Raw genomic sequence first — 22679 nt, forward strand, 5'->3', positions numbered from 1 at the left:
AGACGGTTCAGACCGCATCTGCAAACCCCGGCTCGCAACACCAACCATGGTTGTGCGGCGACAACCTCGCAGCACCAGACTATGCGCCCATGCCGGGCCCGCAACATTCTCCGTCATCGCGAACATCGTCCATCGCCAGCGTTGACACGATAGCCTCGCAGGCCAGCAACAATGCCTTCTTGGGAGCGACTACCGCCTTTGGTCGCCCAGCACCTCTGCAACGAGTCTCCACCAATGTAATACGTCGAAGTCCAGGCGATGGAGGAGCCCTAGCTGCCGCATCGGTGGCTACCAAGGACAACGCATCGACATCACGCCGTCCACCTTCGCGCTCGCCAGGTGGAAGTGCGAGTAGTGGCATGGGACGAGATCGTACAATGTTGGACCTGTCGAGTGGATCGAGTCTCTCGGCACCTCATCAGGGACCCATAACGCGACACAAATCCCCTTCACAGCAGGCTGCTGCTCTAGCGGCCTCGCGTGCTCAGCCTGCGACCTCGCAACAGAAACCCGCCATTGCTCCAAAGCCACGGCGATTGTCCGCCAGTTCCAGGTCGACCATTGAAGACTATACCAACAAGCCCACAGATGACACCTCCATCCCTCCGACCAATGCTCTCGTCGACCTCTTCGAGCGCCGTCAGAGGCTTGCTCTCTCTCCGACAGTTAAAAGGCCAAGTCCGATTTCGGTATCCGCTCCACGGGAGATTCCTATCGAAAGTCCAAAGCCAGTCAGGTCGGGCATCACATCAATGATCAGATTGGAAGTAGAGCAAGCGAAACAGCATGGACAGCACACATCACAGGCGGCCTTGGACAAGAGATCAAGTGACATACATGCTGGCAACGGCGGTGAATCTTCAAACGACTCCTTTGCTTCTGCCTCCGAGAGTTTGAACCCCAGTAGTCCCCGAAAAGCTTCGCCAGCAAAAACTGCGCGAGGTAATCACAACATGTCTTTGGCAACGCCGCGAGATGATGTGGATGCTTTTCGTGAGACGAAACGACGCCTTGCTTCTGTTTCTCCAATGCGCAACACAGTCTCCCAAGCCATGCCAATCAGACCACTGTCTCGGAGCAGCACCATTCAATCAGCTCGAAGCGTGCAAGCTCAATATAACCAAGCATATCCTCGCCGGATGACGCCTCTTACTACCGGCGACCAGCTTGCTAATGCACTGGTCGCTTCGAGTCTGGCGTCTTCCCGCGCTCCTTCGCCGACTAGATTGGAGCCACCGCCCGTGCCGCATCACCGCAGGAAGAGTCATCACACTCTGGGCTTTGGCCGGACACCGAGTCCGGCGAAAGGAGTCGGCATGCTTCAAACATTACGGCCTCAAAATTCTTCCTCCTCGTCCGACTCGGATGATGAATTGCATCCTTACCGACGACACAAGAAGAAACGCCTCGTTCGGAAGCATCCCAACAAACATCACGAGGGTGATCGCAAGCGCTGGCGCGATGCTGTCACTGAACGCGAGAGGAAACGATATGAAGGCGTCTGGGCTGCAAACAAGGGCATACATATTTCTTTGACCCCGGAAGAACAAGAGCTGTCCCGCCACGCAACTGATGCCGGACAAGCTGCCATAGCGGACCAGGTGTCGAACATTGTGACCCGGGAGATCTGGAACCGTTCTCGACTACCGGAAGCTACTTTAGAGACGGTATGGGACCTAGTCGACAATCGGTCCACCGGCCGCCTGGACAAGATGGAATTTGTCGTCGGACTATGGTTGATAGATCAGCGACTGAAGGGCAGGAAGCTACCCGTCAGGATCACCGACAGTATTTGGGACAGCGTCAGAGGCATGCAGGGCATCAAGATTCGAAAATAGAAGCAGGTTGCTCTTGGGTCTTAAATGGATCACGAAGGCGCGTTTGGACCTGTATAAGAGTAACGAGATCACGTCCGTCCACGCGTGCCGACCTCTAACGTACTTTTCTTTGGCGATGCGGAGCAGCTCACCGACGTCCCTTCCCCAGCTCTCATTCACCCCGTTCATTTCGGCACTGCCTCATCGTCCCCCTCGCCGATAACCATCTGCGGATACTTGACTTCCACTCCTTTCCTTCCGACGACATCCCTCACGAAAGCATTGCTCGCCCAGAACCCTCCTCCAAATTCCATGTCGTACCAGTAGTTCACAGAACAAGCAAAACCCTCCTCGCCGTTCCCTTGTCCGACTTTATGATACCAGAGCGCCGGCAAGTACATCATATCTCCTTCATTCAAGGTCACCCTCAGCGGACGAGATAACTTCGAGTACCGCGTCGACCGCACATCAGGTTCATCCGGATCCCATATCGGTACAGGCCGAAGCTCATCATCGTCAGCATTGATCCGTGCCTCGAGCTTCCCTCCATTCTCCGGAGAGGGATGAAACCGTCCAAATGGAAGCGGAGTTTCGTTCACGCACGGCATCTCGATGGGTGGTAAGAGCGTAAAGTGTTTCTGTTGAGAAGGCTTGAGTGTGATACTCTGTATTGTGTTGTCTGAAGAAACTAACTTGACCTCTAATTTGGACGTATATGTTTTCGTAGTTGTCCTTGTGTATCGATGTGGTTGAGCGCGAGTTTCCTAGCCAGAAATTGACGGCATCGGGATCTTGTTCGAGGGCGATCGTAGCGAAGGATATCGCCGGCGGCACGTCGGCGAAGAGGGAGGAGTACTCCGTGCGGAGAGAGTCATTTTCTTGGATTGTGTCAGTATGGTCCAGAGCCGTCCACGTCGAATCGGGATCGTACGAGGCTGGGCATATTTGACGTTCATCGTTGTGTCAGAAGAAGAAGAGTCTTCTTGAACATAAGCGAGAAAGTCTTCGAAAGGCTCTACGATCTCATGTGGTTCTGCGAACAGTAGTCCGATATCCTGGTCGCTCACCACGGCGTCTGCGTTCCTGTAGGCTGATCAATCTATTGTAACTATCAACAAGCTCGACCGACCGACTCCTACCCTTTAGGTGTCACGGCAACGCGGACATCCTGTCTGTGCAGAACACGACGTAGGTATTTCGTGTCCCACTTTCTCACTGCCGGCCAATCTCTCGCAGCGTTTCTAACGACAAATGGTCGATTCCTCGCGACGTATCGCATAAACTCCAGAGGAGATGGCTCGTCAGAGAGCTCTTGCACGATGCTAGAGTTCAGCTCATGATACGTCTCTATTAGCGTCGCGATCGGATCGTCCGTGGATGCCGAATCCATGTTCTACGTGTGAAGTAAGAGGTGTGAAGAAGCACCCGTGATCATCGGTATACGGAGTGAGTTCCGGTTCAGCTTGATGGATGATCTGCGTGCAGACGATCCTTGGCAAAGCCAGCGAGTAATGTCTTACCATCTGGGAGAAGTGCGGCTGCGCCCCAGAGATGGAGTCTATCGTCGATACGAGGGAGAAGAGACCTTGGAGATCATTTGCAAGCATGCTGTCGGCAATGTCGACCACGAGACTCGAGGCGGGCAAGCAAGAAAGTCAACCCTCCAACATTGGCAATGCATGGCGGCAACCTGTAGAACTCGTCGCTTCATGGGGCGGAGTGTTGCTACAAATTCAGTAGTGGCCGACGCGATCGCCGTGGCATGGGATGGCGAGGCGAGAGGAGAAGGCACAGTCCTGCCGGGTCAAGATCATTACAGCGTACCCTGGCCACGTTCTGTCGCATAGACCAGGGCACCTGTCCGTCGGGAGCAAAAGTGTAACGAGCCCTTGTGGCTGTGGGAGTTGTTACCTTGAATAGTCGGAGACGTCAAATCGCGACCTCACTGCACCACTGCGGTGCTACTAACCATGGAGATCCGATTCCTGCGCAGCGCTCACTACTCCTCACAATGAAGCGTTCACGCAGACCCGATTCCACATCCAGGACCTCGTCCGGCAGTGCGAGCAGGTCGCCAGCCGACAGCATTCACTCAACTCCATCTGGTCCGACTGAGCACCTGTATTCACCATTGATCAAGTACACCTCGCCGGTCCCCACCCGCTTCTCCGGCCAGACATCCAGCAATGGCTACCGTTCACGAACAACCCTACCTCTGAACCTGATTGCTGCCATTATCTCGTTTCTTGATGACCCTGCAGATCTTGCGCGAGTCACTCGAACATCACGCCTGCTACACTATATGACACTGCCACAACTGTATCACCGCGTGCATCTACACTCCTACAGCGAAACCCGATATGTGAACGGAAAGCCGGAGGGCTTCGGGAGCGGGTCTCCGTTCATGATGGCCTTGAACGGGCTTGCGACGAAGAGTCATGCCGCTCTTGTGTCGGAATTGAGGCTGTGGGGCCAGTGGAAAGAGTTGGGCATTGAAGACTTCGCCAAAGGAGTAATACCAAATGGTACAATCATGCTCGGGATCATCCTTCGAGCGGCGATCGACAAGATGGTCAGGCTCAATTCGTTCTCTTGGGAGCTGGATTCCAGTCCTACGAAGACGCTTTACCTTGGTTTGGCCGCACGAGATACGTTGACGAGTCTGACGCTAAGATTTCCCTCTGCGCGGGTACCGAGACCTTTTGTGCTCATTCCGCCTATGCAAAACTTGAGAAGCTTCAAAGCGCTCGACATCGACCCACTGTACGTACTCCCGAACGGATGCCTGTAGATGACTTACAGCACGGCTGACCGAGAGAAGATGCTATCCGGACGACATCAGTCTGCTTCTGCTCCATTCGCGCGAACTACGAGATCTGCGCCTACACTTTTCCCCACGAATGCGGTCCGAGGCGGAAAACAGCCTCGCTCTTTCCACTTTCTTCGGTAAATGCGTACAGGCCAACTACAAGCTCAAATTGAAGCATTTCGCTCTGTGCAACTTCTTCGGTCCGAACGACTCCGGCGGGCTAGGACAGATCCTCGACGAAGAGTCATTAGAATCGCTCACGATGCTTGACGTATGGGGAGGTACTGATCCTCGTACCGTCTGGGTTGATGAGAGTTGGAAGCGAATTGAGAAGACGCCGGGCCCGTCTTTAAAGCGAGTCCGAATTAACGAAGTCTCTGGAGCCCACATTCGTCTATCGTCCCAATCAAAGCTGGGTGTGGAGCGGATGTATCTTGTGAACGCAAAGCGACCAAGGACAGGATATACGCCATCAGCAAGCGCAGGCAGTTCGTGTACACCGGGAGCACTGACGACCCCTTCTCCTGACACGTCCTCCACCCCGGTCGACCCTGACTACGAGGAAGTTGCTATTTGCAAGGAGTATCTTGGGTCCATCACCCAGTTCCATGGCCACACATTGAGACATCTCCTGTTACGCGACATTTGGGTGAGTTTTGGACTGTCAAAGACCGGCAGCGCAGCACGAGATTGTCTTTCGAGCTATGCTAGGTCTCAACTTGCAACGATGCATCGGCTGACCCTTCATTCCCAAATGATAGGCCTTGGACGAAGACGATGTGGCCATGCTCGTTCGGCGCTGTCCAAATCTAGAACAGCTAGGGGTGGCAATTAAAGATGCCGACCAGTCCATCTTGATGAGGCACATGCCTTTTCTGACCAAGCTTCGAGCCCTGAGGATTCTTTACAACGACTCGCTCGTCGAGCGTATGCGAACGCTCTCTCACGAGGAAATCATACTTGGTCTTGAACCAGCGTTGGCTAGACCACCAATTCCTGTCATTGAGGTGATTGGGCTCGGAGATGTGATCTACAAAATCGGGAGAGTTGTCGAAACGCAGTCAGAGGATGGCTTCATCGAAGCCAGGCGCGAGATAACTTTCGGAGATGCTTCCGAGCCGTCGAGATGGGAGATTTGGCGACTGGATACTCTGGATATAGGTGCCGATCCGATCGCAGAATGATGCGAAGATGCACTCGGCGTGACGACCGTCTTCCGCCAAATCATTCGATCAACTGGGCAGGATCTGTGCCGACCGCGAGTTTGGACCAGCGACTGTGCATGACTTTGCCATCCTTGATCACAGCGAGCAGATGCTTATCGGGTCGAGCCAGCACTTCAATGTCGTCCAGCGGGTTCCGATTGAGTATCAACAGGTCAGCCACGCAGCCCTCTTTGACGCGGCCGAGCTTGTTCTCCTGCCGTAGCATCCTTGCCGCGTTGACGGTGGCGCTCTGCAGGATCTTGAGCGAGCTCAGACCAGCCTGCTTTCGCAGTGTGAACTCTCCCGTCTGAGCGACTTGGAGCGGGCCTAATCAAGGTCAGCCATGCAAAACCACAATGTGCGAACGGCGATGATCTCACCAAGAAGATCAGTTCCGTAGCAAAGCGTCACCCCGGCCTGGTCCGCGATCTGGATCGATTTCAGACCGGCGTCTAAGACTTGCAGATTCTTGACTGCTATTGATGGTGGCAAGAACGAGCCAAATTCCTTCGATGCCATGGTCTGATATGTGACCAATGTTGGGGTCAAAAAGGCGGCTCTCTCCGCCATCAGCTTTGCAGTGGGCATATCAATCAGATTACCATGCTCAATTCCCATGACGCCGTTCTCAATGGCATTTCGAATAGCGGCTGGGGTGTATGCGTGAGCGGTGACATACGTTCCTGAATCGCTGGCGACCTTCGTGAAAGCCCGAATTTCCTTGACCAACTATTAGCAAGGAAGACGGTCGAGTGGAATAGGGGAGACTTTACCTCGGGCGTGTATTGCAGATTTACCAGGGCATCCGTTGGGCTTACCACGCCTCCGGAAACCATTATCTTGATGAAGTCTGCCCCTTGACGTAATTCTTCCCGTGCAGCATGTAAGCATTGGTCTACGCCATCCGCAATTCTGCCTAGTCCTTTAGTATTGCCGCCACAGCATGAGTACTCGGCGTCCTTGGCGTTGCGAAGATCGCCATGTCCTCCAGTCTGACTGATGCCATGTCCAGCGATGAACAGCCGAGGACCAGCAACGAGGCCTTCAGCGAGAGCCTCTTTGATAGCGAGCCCGGCTCCTCCACAGTCCCGAACAGTCGTGAAGCCGCGTTTCAAGATCTCGTTGGCGAGGTATGTTTGGCGGAGAAGAGAAGTGTCGTGGTGCACGTTCATGGTTGCGCCGAGGCCCTCTTCGCCCGGCGGCGTGCTTAAATGCACATGGCAGTCAATGAGGCCTGGCAACACGTAGCGACCCTCGAGATTGACAACTGTGATTGATTCGTTGTTTGACCATTTGAGGACTTCATCGCCTGGCGAAGCAGCAGAGTTCAGCTTGGTCATACGATGGACGATGCCATCTTTGATGTCCTGCAAATTCATGTATATTAGTCGAGTTGATGCACACACGGCGACTTGATGCACTCACAATGGTTACATGCTCGTGAATGGAACCATCTTTGGGATCTATCAGACGTGCGTCCACTGCGAGACGGGTCAGCTGTAGATTACCCTTGAGAATGGAGGATTTTTGATGGATGTACTGCTTACCCAGCTTATACCGCTTCGGCGGCACCGCGCTCCAAGGCTTAAGCGGAACGGTGGTCGTGCTACCAGAAGTCATGGTTTATTGCTCCAACTGGGGAAAGTCGGTGTTTGTGGGAGAGATGTGCTCGATCGAAGAGGCGAGGTGAGCTTCACCCAATCGCGCTAGTTCCCGCTAATGAAAACTCGCTCGCTTCCGGAAACATTCGTGGATGTGTCATAAGGAGAGGTGACGGCCGATGATTGATTCGAGAGACTACCTCTTACAATACGTTCATGCGGTCTAGCTAGACTAATCGATCTAGAGGTACGAAGGAATCGAAACTGCGGACACGTTAGCAGGTCAGCTTCGTGGCCGACACTGGTTGATTTCTGCTGTTGGTGGGTGCTGTCAACGGAGAGCAAGAGAGAACGATAATAGTGTTCGATCGCTCGTCGACTTGTACTTTGCATCTACCTATCACATCCACCTCGCCGATGCGAGCTGCCTAAGATCGTGCAAATCATATCCTAGCAGACCATGTCGACATCTGTCTGACATGATTTTGCGGGCCTGATGTACTTCGGTTCTGCTGTATCCGACCACATTCGTTCATGAGAATCCGTTTCGTAGCAAATGCGCAGTTGCGCTCTCATCTTCCTAGACCGACGTTAGCATCGCACGTCATAGACACGGACAGATCCACATACCTCGAGAAAATCGGTGGAAAGCAGCAGCCTGCTTAGCTCCTCCGCGACATCAAGCCCAATACCTCTAGACGCCTGCTTGAAAAGCGCCTGGACTGTAGAGCGATACTTTTGTAAGAAGGCCTTACCGGGTGCTGGGCCCTTGCTCACAACAGCAGCGGTGACAATCCTCAACACATCCGCGAGAATGGCGTAAAACTCCTTCAATGCCTGCGGGTTATCAACATCCATTCCAACGTCGGGATCCGTGCTGAACAGATGACTGTCATCGATTGCCTGAAACAAGCCGGAGTTCAGAACCAGCTGCGTCCCTTCGGGTGTCTGACAAAGACGGAGCAAAAGCGCGAGAGATGTGTGGAAGAATGCCAGAGCAGCTGCAAGTTCGTCTTCGCCGTTGAACGCTGCCGCCACACTTCCGATGCTGCCGTCGATAAGGACAGGCACAAAGTTGAGCTTCGTCAGAGCGCGGAGAATAGAAGACTTGACTTTCAAGCTCTGGAACAGGCCAATAAGGGCGTCGAGGAAGAGCAGGGCAGAGATGCGGGTAACGCCACGACCAGCAAACGCGTCTTCAGTCACAACGATCAGCAACCGCTCGCCACTGTTCTGAACCAGCTGTAGAAGCTGCTTTGCGCTAGCAAAGGCTGAGGTGCCCGTCCCGACAGACGCTTTCGGAAGGGAGGCAAGGACTGCACAGCCAGTGCGGTAGCACACGTCCCGAAGTGCAAGATCCGTGCTGCCATCAGTGATGACTTTGAGGGATACTCGGAAGGTGTTGAGTAAACGCTCAACGGCCACACTGACAGTCTGCGGCGATGGATCTCTTGAGGCAGGGCTGATTGCGTGTGTAAAGGTCAAAGTTAGCTTTGCCAGCATGCCAGCAGCATCCAAACTGTCTGTCAGTGACTTTTCTAACTTTGGCAGTACCACAAGCAAGCCTTGCAGCGATAGCGCGATGACATCGTTTTGCTCCAATCCGCCTTTGGTGACCATGAGAGACATCAGATCAGTCCACGCTTCAAGCGCGGCGAGTCGGGCGCTTTGCACAGCTCTCCAGTTGTTTTGACTCAACAATGATGCCAGGATGGCCTGGATTTCAAACTCGACCGTCTCAAGCTCGGCCGACTCCCGAATACTGCCTTTCACTTTGAGAGCTTTTTTGTGTAATTGCAAAAGATCCTCAGCACTTTTCAGATCGAAGGAGATCAGAGTTTCCGGGTCATCTTTTGTGCAAATGGACAAGTCCACATCGGCCAGATATTTGCAGTTGGCCTCGCGCGCGGCCGCGGTCTCCAGATCGAAGAAATCAAACATCTCGAAGACCGAAATGGTTGGAAGCTGCTCGCCGTCGGGATGCTTGATTGTCCCAAGCAGAGCGCTGACTATCTTCTCCTGCACAGAGAAGGAATTGTGTTCCGCTGCAGCTCGCAAACTCGCAGCTGCGAATTCAAAGAACGCAGCTCGCACGTGGAGAAAGTCGCGCACGGCCAGCGCGGACGAGTCAAGAAGAACATCTGGGTCGAGTATAAGTTGACCATCCCAGAGCGGGCTTGTTGCGGCAGGGAGTTGTGCACGCGACAAAGCGGCGAGGAAGTCCATCGCGCGGAGTTGTGGCTGAATAATGTGTGCAGTCAGAGGAGAAACAGCAAGCTTCAGAAGGATGTCCAAACATCCTCGTTTGACAGATAGCAGCCAAGATGTGTTACCAGCGTTGGCAATTGCAGGCAGAGTTGCGCCACACGTAGCAATTTCGTGGAACAGTGAGTCGTTCTCATCGAAAGGACTTCCTGGGAGCACATCGACCACCTTCTCAAAGCAGCTGAAGCCCAGCAGGCAGTGAGCCACGGTGGGTTTGTCGTTTGACGAGTCAAGGCTGGCATTGAGCAAGTCCAGGACCGCCTTGGCTTTGATCAACTTCAGTGGCATGTCCCCATTTTCGAGGTCCCACTCATCGAGCACAAAGTCTTGCCGCAGTTGCAAACTTAAAGCTGTAGCGAGAGGGGAAAGAATGCCTAAGATGCGATTGCTCCGACGAGATCGTGCTGCGCCTGGATCTGGACTTTCGCAGAGCTTGCGCGAGGACGCGATCTTCTGCAGGAGTGTGAGGGATTCCAGACAAATCTCAACGTGCCTGCAGCCTGTGAAATCTGCAATATATGACACCGCATCCAGGTGTGACAGCAGCAACTCGTCGATAGATCCCAGCGTCGCTCCTACGCTAGATTGTGTGCGAGAGGACGGGTGGCTGCTAACGATAGGTCGCACAATGTCTAGGTAGGTTGGCTGTAGCTTCCACGCAAGATTCAAGACCTGGATGCTCTTCAGTGTCGCCTGCACAAGGGGAGATTCGGGTTCTGCATCATCCAGCGATTCGACCGGCTGCTGTAGCGTGGCGACAAGTGAGGCGACGACGCCCTTCTCAAATAAACGCTCCATCACGCGAGCGAATGGATGCAATCGGGCGTAGGTAGCAAGCGACTTTGTCTCCATGGCTGACTCAACTGCCACGTTGGAGGTGTTGGCCAAAAGGACAAGATCCTCGTTGAATGTGGAGAGAGACTGGAAAGTGAATTGAAGGCACTCGAACCGCAATGCATCGAGCATTGCAACATTGCCTTCGGCAGCCATGCGTACGGTACTGCGCGCGAATACAGTGTCCAAAACGAAGTCAACATAGGTTTCGATCCCGGCATGTCGAAGAGGCGCGCCGAGATTTTCCGGGAAGGGAAGCGCGTCGACAGCCTTTTCGTTCGCGTCCTCGACAGGTGAGAGCAGGCCGTTCAAAAGCTGAACGAAAGCCGATGCGGCATCAGGGCTGGCGGCGAAGAGCTGCAAGTACTGCTTTGCAGGTGACTGCGTCTGGGCATGTGATCGCTGACTTTGGTGACCCTCCAACCCGCCACTTGAGATCCAGGTGTCGAGTAGTACCCACATGCCGTTGCGGACCTCGAGAACTTTCTCCGTCAGCAGAGCGGCGAGCATATCGAGGCAGCATGCCCTGAGACCACTCAATCGAACAGTACGAATGAGCTGACACATTACTTCGCCGATATGGAATGGCTGGTCCTTCAGGAGCCAGTTCCTTGCCTCCGAGCTGGTACGGGCTATGTGAGCAGCCAGGCCAAGATATGATATCAACATGATTCCGGTCTCGGGTTCTTCTAAGTTCTGCTCGGCTGCAACTTGATCATGCCCGCCAGATATGACTTCGGTGGCAGCTGGAGACCTGTCCTTCACATTCGAGGCGTACAGCTCGACCTCGCTGAATATCTGTGACCAACTGACGGCGTACGCTTTCCGAAGCTTCCCTGAAGTCATCAGAACGTCCTCCAGCAGGAAACGATGGGCATGATTGGCGGAGTTGTCATCGGACGCGATAGCTTTGAGCAGCGTGCAAAAGGCGGCGACCCGAGGCGTGGGCAGGCGCTGTGACACCCACCTCAGAAATCCATACAGATTGCTCTCGCGGTCCGCCCAGAAGTCACGAGCGGCTTCAGCATCGCCCTGGTAGGCATACGCCATGATGATCATAAATCGCTCGAGATCCATCTCGGTACGAGTGTCGCCGTTGGCGGACTGGAAGAGCGTATTCCGCCTCTTTTCGTCTTCATCTGATTTGAGTTGGCGAAGCATATCAGGCATGTTGGTGACGAATGCGTCAGTAAATACTTGAAGTTCTCTCATCACCAGTGTCGCAAAATCGTCTGAAGCGCGAGGAGCGTTTGATGAAGGACCTGGAGCCTCTTCCACCAGCCATTCGATTATGCCTTTTTTTGCTGGATCGTGCCACACAATTGGGCGTAAATGCGCAGAAGCCGTCAAGATGAAGTGAAAGGCCTTGTCCCCGAGTGCGTCGAAAAACAGTTTGGAACGAGCTTCCTCATCTCGGGTTCGTTCCGTCTCGCTCTGTCCCGTATCGATGGAATCGGCGGAGAATCTAGCGTTGTATTCCGCCAGCCACAACACCTTTGCAGCCGCACCAAATCCTGAATTTTTCCACTGCAGCTGGCCAGGCCCGGCGGCGAGCAACGCGTGTAATCCGCGCGCGGCATCTGCGGAAGTAGAATGGTCTGAAGCAAAATAAGCAGCGCCACTGATCAAGATTGGAAGGTAATGGACGAGGATGTCTGCTTCGGTTTCCAGTGGAGAAGCTTTGCTCAGCAGGCTGCGGTAGTCCTCCGGCTGCACATAGCTTCCCCTGACCATGCAGCACATGATCGCAGCAAGCGATTCGTGCTGTTGTGTCAATAGAAGTCGCTGGGCGTCCACCGCTTCACCCATCTCTCTCGACAGACTTTGCCCCGTCATGATGATTTTGTCTTTGTATTCGGCCACCTTTTTCAGAAACGACTCGATGTCGCCCATTCCCTCCAAGCACTTGCGCCAATACGCAGAGCCTTGCGTCTGATTTCCTCCGTCGCCATATATGAGCACCTTCGCAACGCTGCCCAGAGCTTCTGCACGGGCTCCATCTCCTTCATTGTCCACACTCACCTGCAGCACAATCCGAACACAATCCAAAAGTGCTTGTCGTTGCTGATGGAACCGGATGAGCGCGCGGAGGGTGAGTGAATCGGCTATGTGGTCTCCAGGAAGTTGCGATTCGATGCACAGCCTGGCAGCTTCGATCTCATCTAGATCCAGCTCATCGGCGACTCGGATCGCGCTCTCTCGGAACTGCGGTTGTATTCTGTACTCCGCTTCGTCGATCGTTATGGTACTGGGCTGCGAATCGTTCGTAGGAGCCAGTTTGCTTCGACTGGCCTCATTCTTTCTCTTGCGTTCCAAAAGCTGCTTCAAAAGATCGGTGCTAGCGTCTAATTGATCTCTGAGACGATCCACGTTTGGTAGACGGTCTTCGGTAAACGCGATTAGATCTCGCTGCAGGATCTGCAATCCTCGTAGGGCGGTGTCGATAGCCATTGTGCTCGCATTGGCTGGAAATCCGCTCGTGCGGGAGAGTAAGGTCCAATGGTCTCAAGAGCGCGCAATGCAGCGGGCGGGCATATTCTCGTGGTCGCACTCCATGTTCATGTTGATCGGAAGCTCAATAAAGTTGAGAGGTCGCGCTTGACGCGAAGCTGTGAGTGCCTGCCTCAGGCATGCATCCGTGACTTCCCTGTCGAACATTCATCTTCCTTCACTTCTGTTCACTTCTTCATCGCAACCACATTACACATGACAATGCGTCGTCCGCTCGATCTTCTCATGCGTCTGTCTTCCATTTGGCGGCGCACTATTCAAGTTCGCTTCATTACGTGACCTTCACAAGTCCGGATGCGAGTTGTTTCACAGCCAACGCTGCCGGGAACACGAACCCGCAGCGGCTCTATAACATGTCCGAGGTCACGCTCTTCGGCGCGCTGGGTAAGTGTCGAGAGCTCTGTTACTCTGCAATTGACTGACCACGCACATGAAGAGTGCATTCGATCGTCTCTGGCCAAGACTCGCAGTAAAGGTTTCTCAGATCTCAAGTACATTTTGAGGCACAACCAGAATAGCTCCAAGGTCACCGGACTAGACGATGCCTCTTTTCACTCGATATTCGAAACGCTATTTCATGCAGCGGTTGGCGAGCAATCCACGGCCGCCAAAGCCAAAACAAATGCAACTCAGAAGTCTGCCGTCACTCGGTTGTCCGATTTAGCCAGCGCATTGAGGCATGCCGTCGAAGCTGGTGCCCCTTTCATCAGGGCCAAGACTGCGCGAGCTGTACTCGATCATGTTGCGGACACCATTCAGCTTCCCAATGGAAGCTTTTGCGAGCCCATCGTCTTGGACTATGCGAAATGCATGCGAGCAGTCCTGAGCCATCAGCCACATGTTGAGCATATGAATCGACCTTCGTCAACGGACCCCAATCAAAAGGATTGGGAAAGAATCGCGGACTTCTGTACTCGATGCATACAGCAGGCGGTCGCCGAAACCAATGAAGAAGACTTTCCCGGAGATAATGATGCGACTTCCACGATTGGCACGATGAACACATTGAGCTATCGATCATCGCGTTCGGCTCTACGAGAATCTGACGGCTCGCAGGGAACACAGCAGACGCTACGTATGGTTGCCGACGAGCTGATTGGCTGCTTGCGAGCTTTGACTGCTGCTCCCAACGCTCCTCTGCAACGAAAAGCAGAACCTTTACTCTGGCTGCTTGTCGAGCACCTCAGGGTTGCGGCCTCGACACCTCGGTCTCATGAAGACGCTTTCACGGCCATCAACCAATTGCTCTGCTGGACGCGAACGGAAGACACTAAAGTTACCCAGGATGCAACGCCACATTTGATACGTCTGGTAAAGAACTACTGGACTGCTAAGTCGCCTGCTCTTCAGTCGATGACAGACACCATTCTCTTACTTCGTCCTTACATTTTCAGGGCGATCGGCGAAAGTGGAGGACTGGGTCTTCGGGCAGAGCTTTCCGGGCTCCTGCAAGCCATCCAAGGAGAGTACTCCAAGCGTCAGGAGCGAGATCACCAGAAGCAATTGAGCCTAGACGACGTTCGAATGGAGATCAACCCAATGGAAATTTCTGAGGCTGGCAAGGTCGGCATCGCTTTGTTCACTCTCCAGTCTTCGGACGCACGCTCGAACGCAGAGTGCAATTGGACACTGGTGTATCTTCTTGCATCCCTGACAAACGCACTAATGTCTACGAACCATTCCAACTACCAGCTCAACAGCGATGATGAACCCGACGATGGTAGCGAACATCGTCCCGCAAAACGCAGACGTCGTGACGACCATGAACACGGCGACGACTTCACGACCCTTTTGAAAGCCACCAACACTGGGCCTGCCCAAGCACGTATATGTGCACTGCAAACACTCTTCTTTCTCGTCCAGCAGCAAGCCATCGATCCAATTCAGATGGTCCGCGCAGTCGACACCGTCATGGTTCTTTGTACCGATGATGGCAATGGAGTCGCCTCGTGGGCGTACCTTGCCTTGGCGGGCTGTGCTTCGCAGATATCAGCAACAAGTCCGAAACTTGCAGACAGATGGATTGCTGTATGGCAGATAGCGAGCCGTGCTTTAAGTAGCGTCAGTGCTTGTCGATCAGCTTCATTCGCCCTGTACATCATGCTACAGCTTCGACTTGTGCCTCATTCAAGCATACACGATCTCTTGCAGACCACCACCAACGCAATGGACCTCAACGGACCTGCCCAAATGTCAGACGCAGTGACGCTACTGTTGAGAGCTGTGTTGCAATACTGCCAGCAGACAAACCCCGAGGCTGCTTGTTCGACCGCTGAGAGTATCTTGGGATGGTTGTCACGCACATTTGTCCCGAGCAAGATCGATGACAAACAGTACACTTCCAGCACCGCAACTTACGGTGTTTCTGACGTCGTGTCACTTATAGGTGCTACTCTCAACCGCCGCGGTCATCCCCTGAGGTCCTCAAACTTCCCGACATATCATGCTGCAGCTCGGACATGGATGTTCTGCGATGGACAAAAGGAGCTTCTCTCGTATCTCTTGCTGGAGGAGGATACCAATCTCGGAACTAACCCAGAGCTCCCCAACTCACTTGACCAGCTCGCATCTGCGTCCGTGGAGGCACCGAGGACACCGTGCGAAGCGCTTGCTCTTACACATTTGACCGCGGAGCTCACGCGAGCCAACGAGGCGTGGACGACTTCCGTGACAGAGCGTGCTCGGCAGCCCAGCCAGGACTCTTTCGCTATGCTATGCAAAGCCTGCTGCATTGCCACGTGCGTCTCCTCATGCTTCGAGTTCTCTGACTCACGCCGGGCATCACAGTTGCGCATTCAATCCAACAATCTGCTCCACGCTTTAGGCGAATACGTTGCACGGCCGGGATCAGATCAGACCAAGGCGGACTGCTTCTTGACCACATTCTCTGCTGTCATGTCGGGAATCACACGTAACGATCATTCTTGTGGGTCCCGTCGCACGAAATGCGAAGCGGTGATCTGCCGAACCATCAAGAAAACTCTGGACACCATTCAGGAAGCAGCACATTTTGGCGAAGAAGACGACGCCACGGACTTGTATGATGGAGCCGCAGACTCGCAAGACAGTCGCCATGCTCGTCCAACGATCGAGACCGTCGATCTCGCAAACGATCTCGACGTGGCTTACAGCAAACTAGCACTGAGATCGTGCGCAGCATTGTACGCGGCGACCATCGTAGCGCTTGAGACTGATGCTGAGGTGATCGGTGGCCCGTCGACTGCGTCCGAAGAAGTCGTCAGCTTCGTCCTGCTTCAAAGCGAGGCGGCCGTCATTGCCAGCAGAGGGGTCATCACCCAATTCACTCAGCTGGGACTCGCTCTGAGCCTCAGAGATACACAGCGACTTCTTGAATTCTTCGTCGAAACCATCATACCGTCCTACACCTACGGAAGATCCGAGGTAGCCATCGGCACCGTCCTTGATGTCATGGAGAATCTGCGAGATTTGTGGACGGATCCCAGCAATGTTGACCTATACAACCTGGGGCTCGATGTTTATGATTGGTGCACCGGCACGGCGCTCTCCAATGGCGTGCTGTCACCAAGTGTGCAAAAGCGTCTGGCGTCTCTTCTACTGCAGCTTTGCCGACTCACTGTGGACTATCCCTCTTCCGATGATGATGGATCATCTGGCCAAGATTCTTCCGCCCGGACGAGTCTTTTCGGACTTCTCAAACAAGGCACTGTGTCTGTACAGTTCCATTTGGCGGCGCACATATCGAAAGTGTTTGGTCGCACGGTCCTCTCACAACATGAAGCCATGTTCGATGATCTCGTTGAGAGCCTTCCCGAAGATATCGACCACATGGAGGGGATCGCCATGAGATTGCTTTTCTTTGCAAAACTCGGTTCAGAGTGGCACTCCCTTCTGCGACAATGCGTCTATTACATGTTCGAAACCGCCGGCACTGGCTCTGTGTTCCACGCAGCCCGCTGTATCGCAAACCTGGCCAGTATGCTTCCCCTCAAGACGCCACGCAAATTATTCGCCTTATTTGCGCCTCAATTGCTGTTCACCTGGCTGGCCTCTAGCAAGAGCCTTCGCGACATTCCGTTCGCCGCCTTCCAGTACGCCTCCCTGAATGAGCTCCTGGTGGACAATCGCATCGAGGTCTGCGCTCAGGCTGTCATGCATGGTTCTTCAGAAGGCATCGATACGTTGTCAAGAGCCCTAAAGATTCTGCCTCAGGGTGTCATCAAGCTGTCATATGCCAAGTCTGTGGCCTACGCTATCAGCTGCGATATAAAGACCGGCAGTGCACAAGGTTCTTCTGGTGACACAGCCCCCACAGAACACCGCCTGAAATCATATCTGAACAATCGAGCCGAACATGTCCCGACACTGGCAGAACAATGGCCGGCGATCATCGGTCACTTCTTCCTCACATCGCAACAAGATGATCCCGAGGACAAATGGCTCGGGGCCAAACAAGACAACAAGCGTGCCAACGAGCCAGACAACGCTCCTGCACTCGAAGCGATGCGCAGGATGAAGGCTTTCGGGCATTCGAGCCGGACATTGCCACAAAGCCAGGAGCCCTCCTTCCCAAGCAGCAATTTGTGGAAAGAAATCGGCCGTCTTTGCAGGAGACTGGACATCGAACCCAGTTGTTTGTGGAACCCGTCGACTTTCTCGCTCACTGTTCGAATGATATTGGATGCCATGGATTCATCTCTGGGTTCCCTGCATTCCTGCCTGATGATACGACGTTTGAGACTTCTAATATGCATGGCAGGCGAGGTTGCGTTCAGCGGCTTCCCCCTGAAGATGCTCATACATTCTCTTCGACCGTTCTTGAACGATAGCGAGTGTGCCGACGACACACTCGGTATTCTTCAATACCTCTTCAACAGCAGCCGGGAGTACCTGCGGGAGCACTTGAATTTTCTCGCCGGCACAGTGATACTGCTAGTCCTTCGGTTGAGGAAGCACGCAAAGTCCACTCACAGCAGCACTACGCAAGAGAGCCAGCATTCCGCTACTGTGCAGAAGATGCTGGGATTTCAAAAATGGCTGGTGGATTACCTGTCGAGACGTGCGTCGGACGCGAGCTCGCCTGCCTTCGACAGGTTGACCGAGTCCCTGAACTCTCTGCAGCTACCTGGGAATGCTCGCAAAGACACTCCTGAAAGCAATCTTTTATTGTTCTTGCTCGGGCAGTGGTCAGCAGAACAGGCACTTTGCCCGAGAACAGATTGTCTGGAAGCCATCGCCATTCTCGCAGACAATTTTGAGCCTGCGGAATCAATCTCAGATGATTGCATCGGTACGGACAGTGACGCTGTTCTCTACTCACAGGCACTCTGGGACATCATCCAGCAGGCAGCAGTGTCTCGAGAATTCGTACAATGGTCCGCTCGTGTCCTTGGTCGCGCGTATGCAGCTACTGGTCAGCGGCCACACGTTGATGCGGATGGGACGGGCGCTGACTTGGAACGTCATCCGCGTACGACAGCGAACGATCAGATCACTGTCAACTCTCAAGTCATTATCGCCAGACGTTGGTCAGAACTACTATACTCCAGGTCGCGAATCGAGGCTGGGCTTGCGGAGCATTCACTACGAAAATTGGTCCAGAGACTTAGTAATTCTGCGACAGAATTGCGCGTGTTTGTGCAGGTCTTGCCCGAGGAGATCGACGTCGCCGTCGCAGATGGATTCTTCAGCTACGAGCCCCCGTCGATCGACCAGCGCGCTTTCACAGATGTACAAGATGACGCCCTCCGCAGAGCATTGCACGCCACTGCTGCAAAATCCATGGAAGCCTGGACGAAGGAGCTTGCTGTGACTGTGTGCAGGTGGGCCGCCAATGTTGCATTAGTTGCGTGCCTAGCGCCGCTGGTCTACAGTGTCTCGGGCCTTGCTGCGGAGCTCCTTCCGAGCATGCTCCATATACTACTGGTCGATGAGATGAACCGAAAGAAGACATTGCATTCGGAATTGTCGACTGCCATTACCGCCTGCTTAGTCGAGACCGATCCCGCACTGAAGACCAAGCAGCAGTTCTTTCTCAAGCTCCTACTCTACTTGCGCAGCCAGCAATATCCTAGGGAATTAACAAGATCCGACCGCATGAAATGGCTGCAGGTTGATCCTGTCCTGGCCGCTGCCGCCGCAGCACGTTGTGCCATGCCGCACTGTGGTCTGCTCCTCGCGGAGTCGATCCCCCCTGTTGCGCAGTCCAGCAGGCGCACATCTGGACGTGCGTCGACTTCACAGATCATGACTACTCCGGCGCTCGAAAATGATTTGCTCCTGTCAATTTACCGACAACTTGAGGAACCGGACTCGTTCTACGGCGTCCAGCAATCCGCGTCGCTCGATACGGTACTCAGCCGTCTTGACCACGAAGCAAATGGGTTGAGGAGCCTCATGTTTAGATCAGCCCAGATGGACAGTCACATGCGTCACTCGCATCGCCTTGCCGAAGAAGATGCTGTCGGTATGGTGCACTCCTTGTCGAATCTCAACTTTAACAGTCTGGCATTCGCCCTCCTGAACCAAGGCGTGGGAGGTAACGTCATGACAGCTGGATCAATGCTCGAGGCCGCCAAAGCTCTACAGCAGTGGGATATTAGTCTGCCCGAGACTCGCGTTGGCGATGCATTCACTGCGTTCGGCGTGCTGCAAGAGTTGACAAGAGCTACTGAGCCACGCCAGATACAAGGAAAGGTCTGCATGGCAGTGACCGAACATACTCAGCGCGGGATCACTGCAGGCAAATCTTCGAGGCCGTCTCCGTCATGGTGTGGCGTTCTTGCCTCTCTCACCGAGGTCGAAGCGATTGTCTCCTCACCTGAACTAGAAGAGATGACAGCAAGGTGGCAAGCCATACGAGAGCGGTCGAACTGGATGCGTATGGCACGATACGAAGATGTCAAATCGTTGCTGTCAAACAGAGAGACAATGTTCGGCGTTGTCAGCCAGAACCTGGAGCTCCAGAGATCTCTACACGTAGGTCAGCCAGATGCCCGTACCTTCGAGGTCCAGGCTCTGCTTGACCAATCGAGACTCGCACGTGAGCACGGCCGGCTACAAGAAGCTCTAACTGCTGTTGCCACTCTAAGTGACTTGGTGGAACTCTGCACGAACAACAACCTCAGGGTCGAGGCCGCTGTGAAGCTCGAGACGGCATCTGTGCTCTGGGATGCCGGAGAAGCATCCGCATCGGTGAAAATGCTGCAGGATGTCCTAGGAATGACAGACCTTGGCAAGCAAACCATTCCAGTAGGCCGCGCCGGGCTACGCGCTCAACTGGCCCATCAATTGGCCGAGGCCCGGTTGGAGAAGCCGGAGGACATCATGAGACATTACTTGAAGCCGGCTATCAGTGATATGAAGTCTGTCAAGACCGGTACCGAAGCTGGCAGAGTGTTTCACGAGTTTGCAAAATTCTGCGACGATGAGCTGCAGAATCCAGGAAACATCGAAAACTTTACACGTGTGGTCAAACTTCGCCAAGCCAAGCAAGAAGAAGTCGATGCATTCAAAGCAGCCCTGAGGACGAAGAAGAGTGCTGGCGACCGCGCCGATCTGACTCGCTCGCTCAACCTGGAAACAAAATGGCTCGAGATGGATATTGAGGAAGAGACGAGGCTCAGGGACAGTCGCAACAACTACGTCCAGCAAAGCCTCCAAAACTACCTTCTCGCTTTGCAAGCCTCGGACGCGCACGACATATGCGTGCTCAGATTCTTTGCTTTGTGGCTGGAGCACTCCGAGGATCCTGGAGCCAACGCAGTCGTGCAAAAGTACCTCCCAGATGTCCCGAGCTGGAAGTTTGTGCTCCTGATGAACCAGCTCATGTCTCGTGTTAGCAAGGAGTCATCCACGTTCCAAATGGCATTAGGTGAGCTGTTGATCCGCATCTTCAAGCAACATCCCTATCACAGCCTCCATCATCTGTTCGCCAACGCAAGGAATCAACCAAAGAGCGACGAGACGGCCACCAAGTCTCGCCACTCGGGCTCGACGGCATTTGTAGACCGCCTTTACCAGGATCCAGTTCAGAAAGACTTCCTCACCCGCCTCTTCTATTGCAACAAGCTCTACAGAGATATCGCAGACAGCTCTCCCGAGGCCAACAAGTCTGGCAAATTCAATGTGAGGAGCATTCCATCTGCGAAGAAGCTGATGGAAAATATCGTCAGAGCAAAGATGCCTCCGATCACGATCAATCTGCCCCTGCGCGCTGATGCACACTATGAGATCGTGCCTCTTATTGGTAAATTCAGGTCTGAGGGTACGATCCTTGGTGGAGTTAGCGCGCCCAAGCTCGTCACGGTCGTCGATATCAATGGCAAAGAGTACAAGCAGATCTTCAAGAACGGCAGAGACGATCTGCGCCAGGACGCCATCATGGAGCAGGTCTTTGAGGAAGTCAGCAAGATGCTTCGCAATCACAAATCGACTCGTCAGCGTGACCTGAAAGTGCGGACATACAAAGTCATACCTCTGTCCAATACCACCGGAGTCATCGAGTTCGTTGCGAATTCGGTCCCACTCATGGATTACTTGCGGCCAGCACATCAGCGATATCATCCGAATGACTACAAAGAGAACAAAGCGCGCGAGATAATCAATAACGCCAAAGACTCTGCCCAGAGTCATCGGATTGGCGAATATCGAAGGGTATGCGAGCACATGCATCCTGTCCTTCGCCACTTCTTTCTGGAGCGATTTGATAATCCCGACGAGTGGTTTTCGAAGCGTACTGCGTACACGAGGACCACTGCGAGTGTCTCAATTCTGGGCCACATCATCGGGCTAGGTGACAGGCACTGCAGCAATATCCTCTTGGACGAAGTGACAGGCGAAGTGGTGCACATTGATCTAGGAGTGTCATTTGAAGCCGGTCGGGTACTGCCCATTCCCGAACTGGTCCCCTTCCGCCTTACACGGGACATCATCGATGGTATGGGTATTACCAAGACCGAAGGTGTTTTCCGTCGATGCTGCGAATTCACCCTTGATGCCGTTCGTGAAGACAAGGACAGCATCATGACACTACTGAACGTCTTACGTTACGATCCCCTGTACAACTGGACGGTCTCGCCTCTGAAGGCAAAGCGTATGCAGCAAGCGCAAGATGACAACGGGCGGAAGGGAGTGCAGGAGAGTGAGCCATCAGCGAGACAGCAGCACCAAGATGGAGGAGAGTCGGAAAGACCATTGCAAGTCGTGGAGAACAAACTTTCGAAGACTTTGAGCACGGCGGCGACTGTCAATGAGCTTATTCAGCAGGCCACAGATGAGAGTCATCTGGCATGCCTGTTCAGCGGGTGGGGTGCTTACTACTGAGTGGAGATGGTGGTTGTGCGGCTAGCCAGGAGGAGTGACCGAGGGAGACAGGAAGAGACAGTGGAAGCATTTAATGTGTAGAGTATAGCATAGCGTAGCGACGATGTCAACGGCCGATCGTCATGTCACATGATTGCAAATTGCTCGGAGAGCTGCCTTCAGTGTTAATTTTGCTGCACTCCAGCCGGTGCTCGACTAGTTGCATTGTTCAGGGGATGGAACGCTCGCTTGGACACGATCAAGCCTTACTTTTCGAAGCTATCGACGAGTCAAGAAGGGCTTCGTTCAACTCAGTGTGAACAATAGCATTGTCAGCGGCCTCAGGTATCTTTGT

General features: G+C 53.8%; 5 protein-coding genes across 5 annotated transcripts; 2 read left to right on the plus strand and 3 right to left on the minus strand.

The window, feature by feature from the left end:
• Nucleotides 1-59: 59 nt before the first annotated feature.
• On the minus strand, nt 60-3207 carry MYCGRDRAFT_99117 (uncharacterized protein; the record flags this gene model as incomplete). The annotated part of the gene is made up of 6 exons (XM_003855511.1): nt 60-1380; nt 1942-1945; nt 2081-2455; nt 2511-2695; nt 2749-2900; nt 2957-3207. The coding sequence occupies 6 exons, from the start codon at nt 3205-3207 to the stop codon at nt 1337-1339; spliced, it is 1011 nt and encodes a 336-aa protein (XP_003855559.1).
• Nucleotides 3208-4026: 819 nt separating this feature from the next.
• MYCGRDRAFT_22487 (uncharacterized protein) lies at nt 4027-5678 on the plus strand (the record flags this gene model as incomplete). Its single annotated transcript, XM_003854880.1, has 3 exons — nt 4027-4580; nt 4639-5275; nt 5388-5678. Coding segments are annotated over 3 exons (1482 nt in total), but the record flags the coding sequence as incomplete, so codon positions are not given.
• A 153-nt stretch (nt 5679-5831) lies between these two features.
• On the minus strand, nt 5832-7451 carry MYCGRDRAFT_68348 (uncharacterized protein; the record flags this gene model as incomplete). Its single annotated transcript, XM_003855510.1, has 5 exons — nt 5832-6158; nt 6212-6551; nt 6605-7198; nt 7257-7312; nt 7379-7451. 5 exons carry the CDS (start codon nt 7449-7451, stop codon nt 5851-5853), a joined length of 1371 nt encoding a protein of 456 aa, XP_003855558.1.
• A 572-nt stretch (nt 7452-8023) lies between these two features.
• On the minus strand, nt 8024-13040 carry MYCGRDRAFT_68349 (uncharacterized protein; the record flags this gene model as incomplete). Its single annotated transcript, XM_003855509.1, has 2 exons — nt 8024-10190; nt 10248-13040. The coding sequence occupies 2 exons, from the start codon at nt 12980-12982 to the stop codon at nt 8024-8026; spliced, it is 4902 nt and encodes a 1633-aa protein (XP_003855557.1).
• A 296-nt stretch (nt 13041-13336) lies between these two features.
• Nucleotides 13337-22345, plus strand: TOR2 (TOR2 phosphatidylinositol 3 and 4-kinase; the record flags this gene model as incomplete). The annotated part of the gene is made up of 3 exons (XM_003854881.1): nt 13337-15375; nt 15634-16162; nt 16307-22345. 3 exons carry the CDS (start codon nt 13337-13339, stop codon nt 22343-22345), a joined length of 8607 nt encoding a protein of 2868 aa, XP_003854929.1.
• Nucleotides 22346-22679: the final 334 nt, after the last annotated feature.

The sequence above is a fragment of the Zymoseptoria tritici genome, chromosome 2 (assembly GCF_000219625.1).
Source record: "Zymoseptoria tritici IPO323 chromosome 2, whole genome shotgun sequence".
Taxonomy (NCBI): domain Eukaryota; kingdom Fungi; phylum Ascomycota; class Dothideomycetes; order Mycosphaerellales; family Mycosphaerellaceae; genus Zymoseptoria; species Zymoseptoria tritici.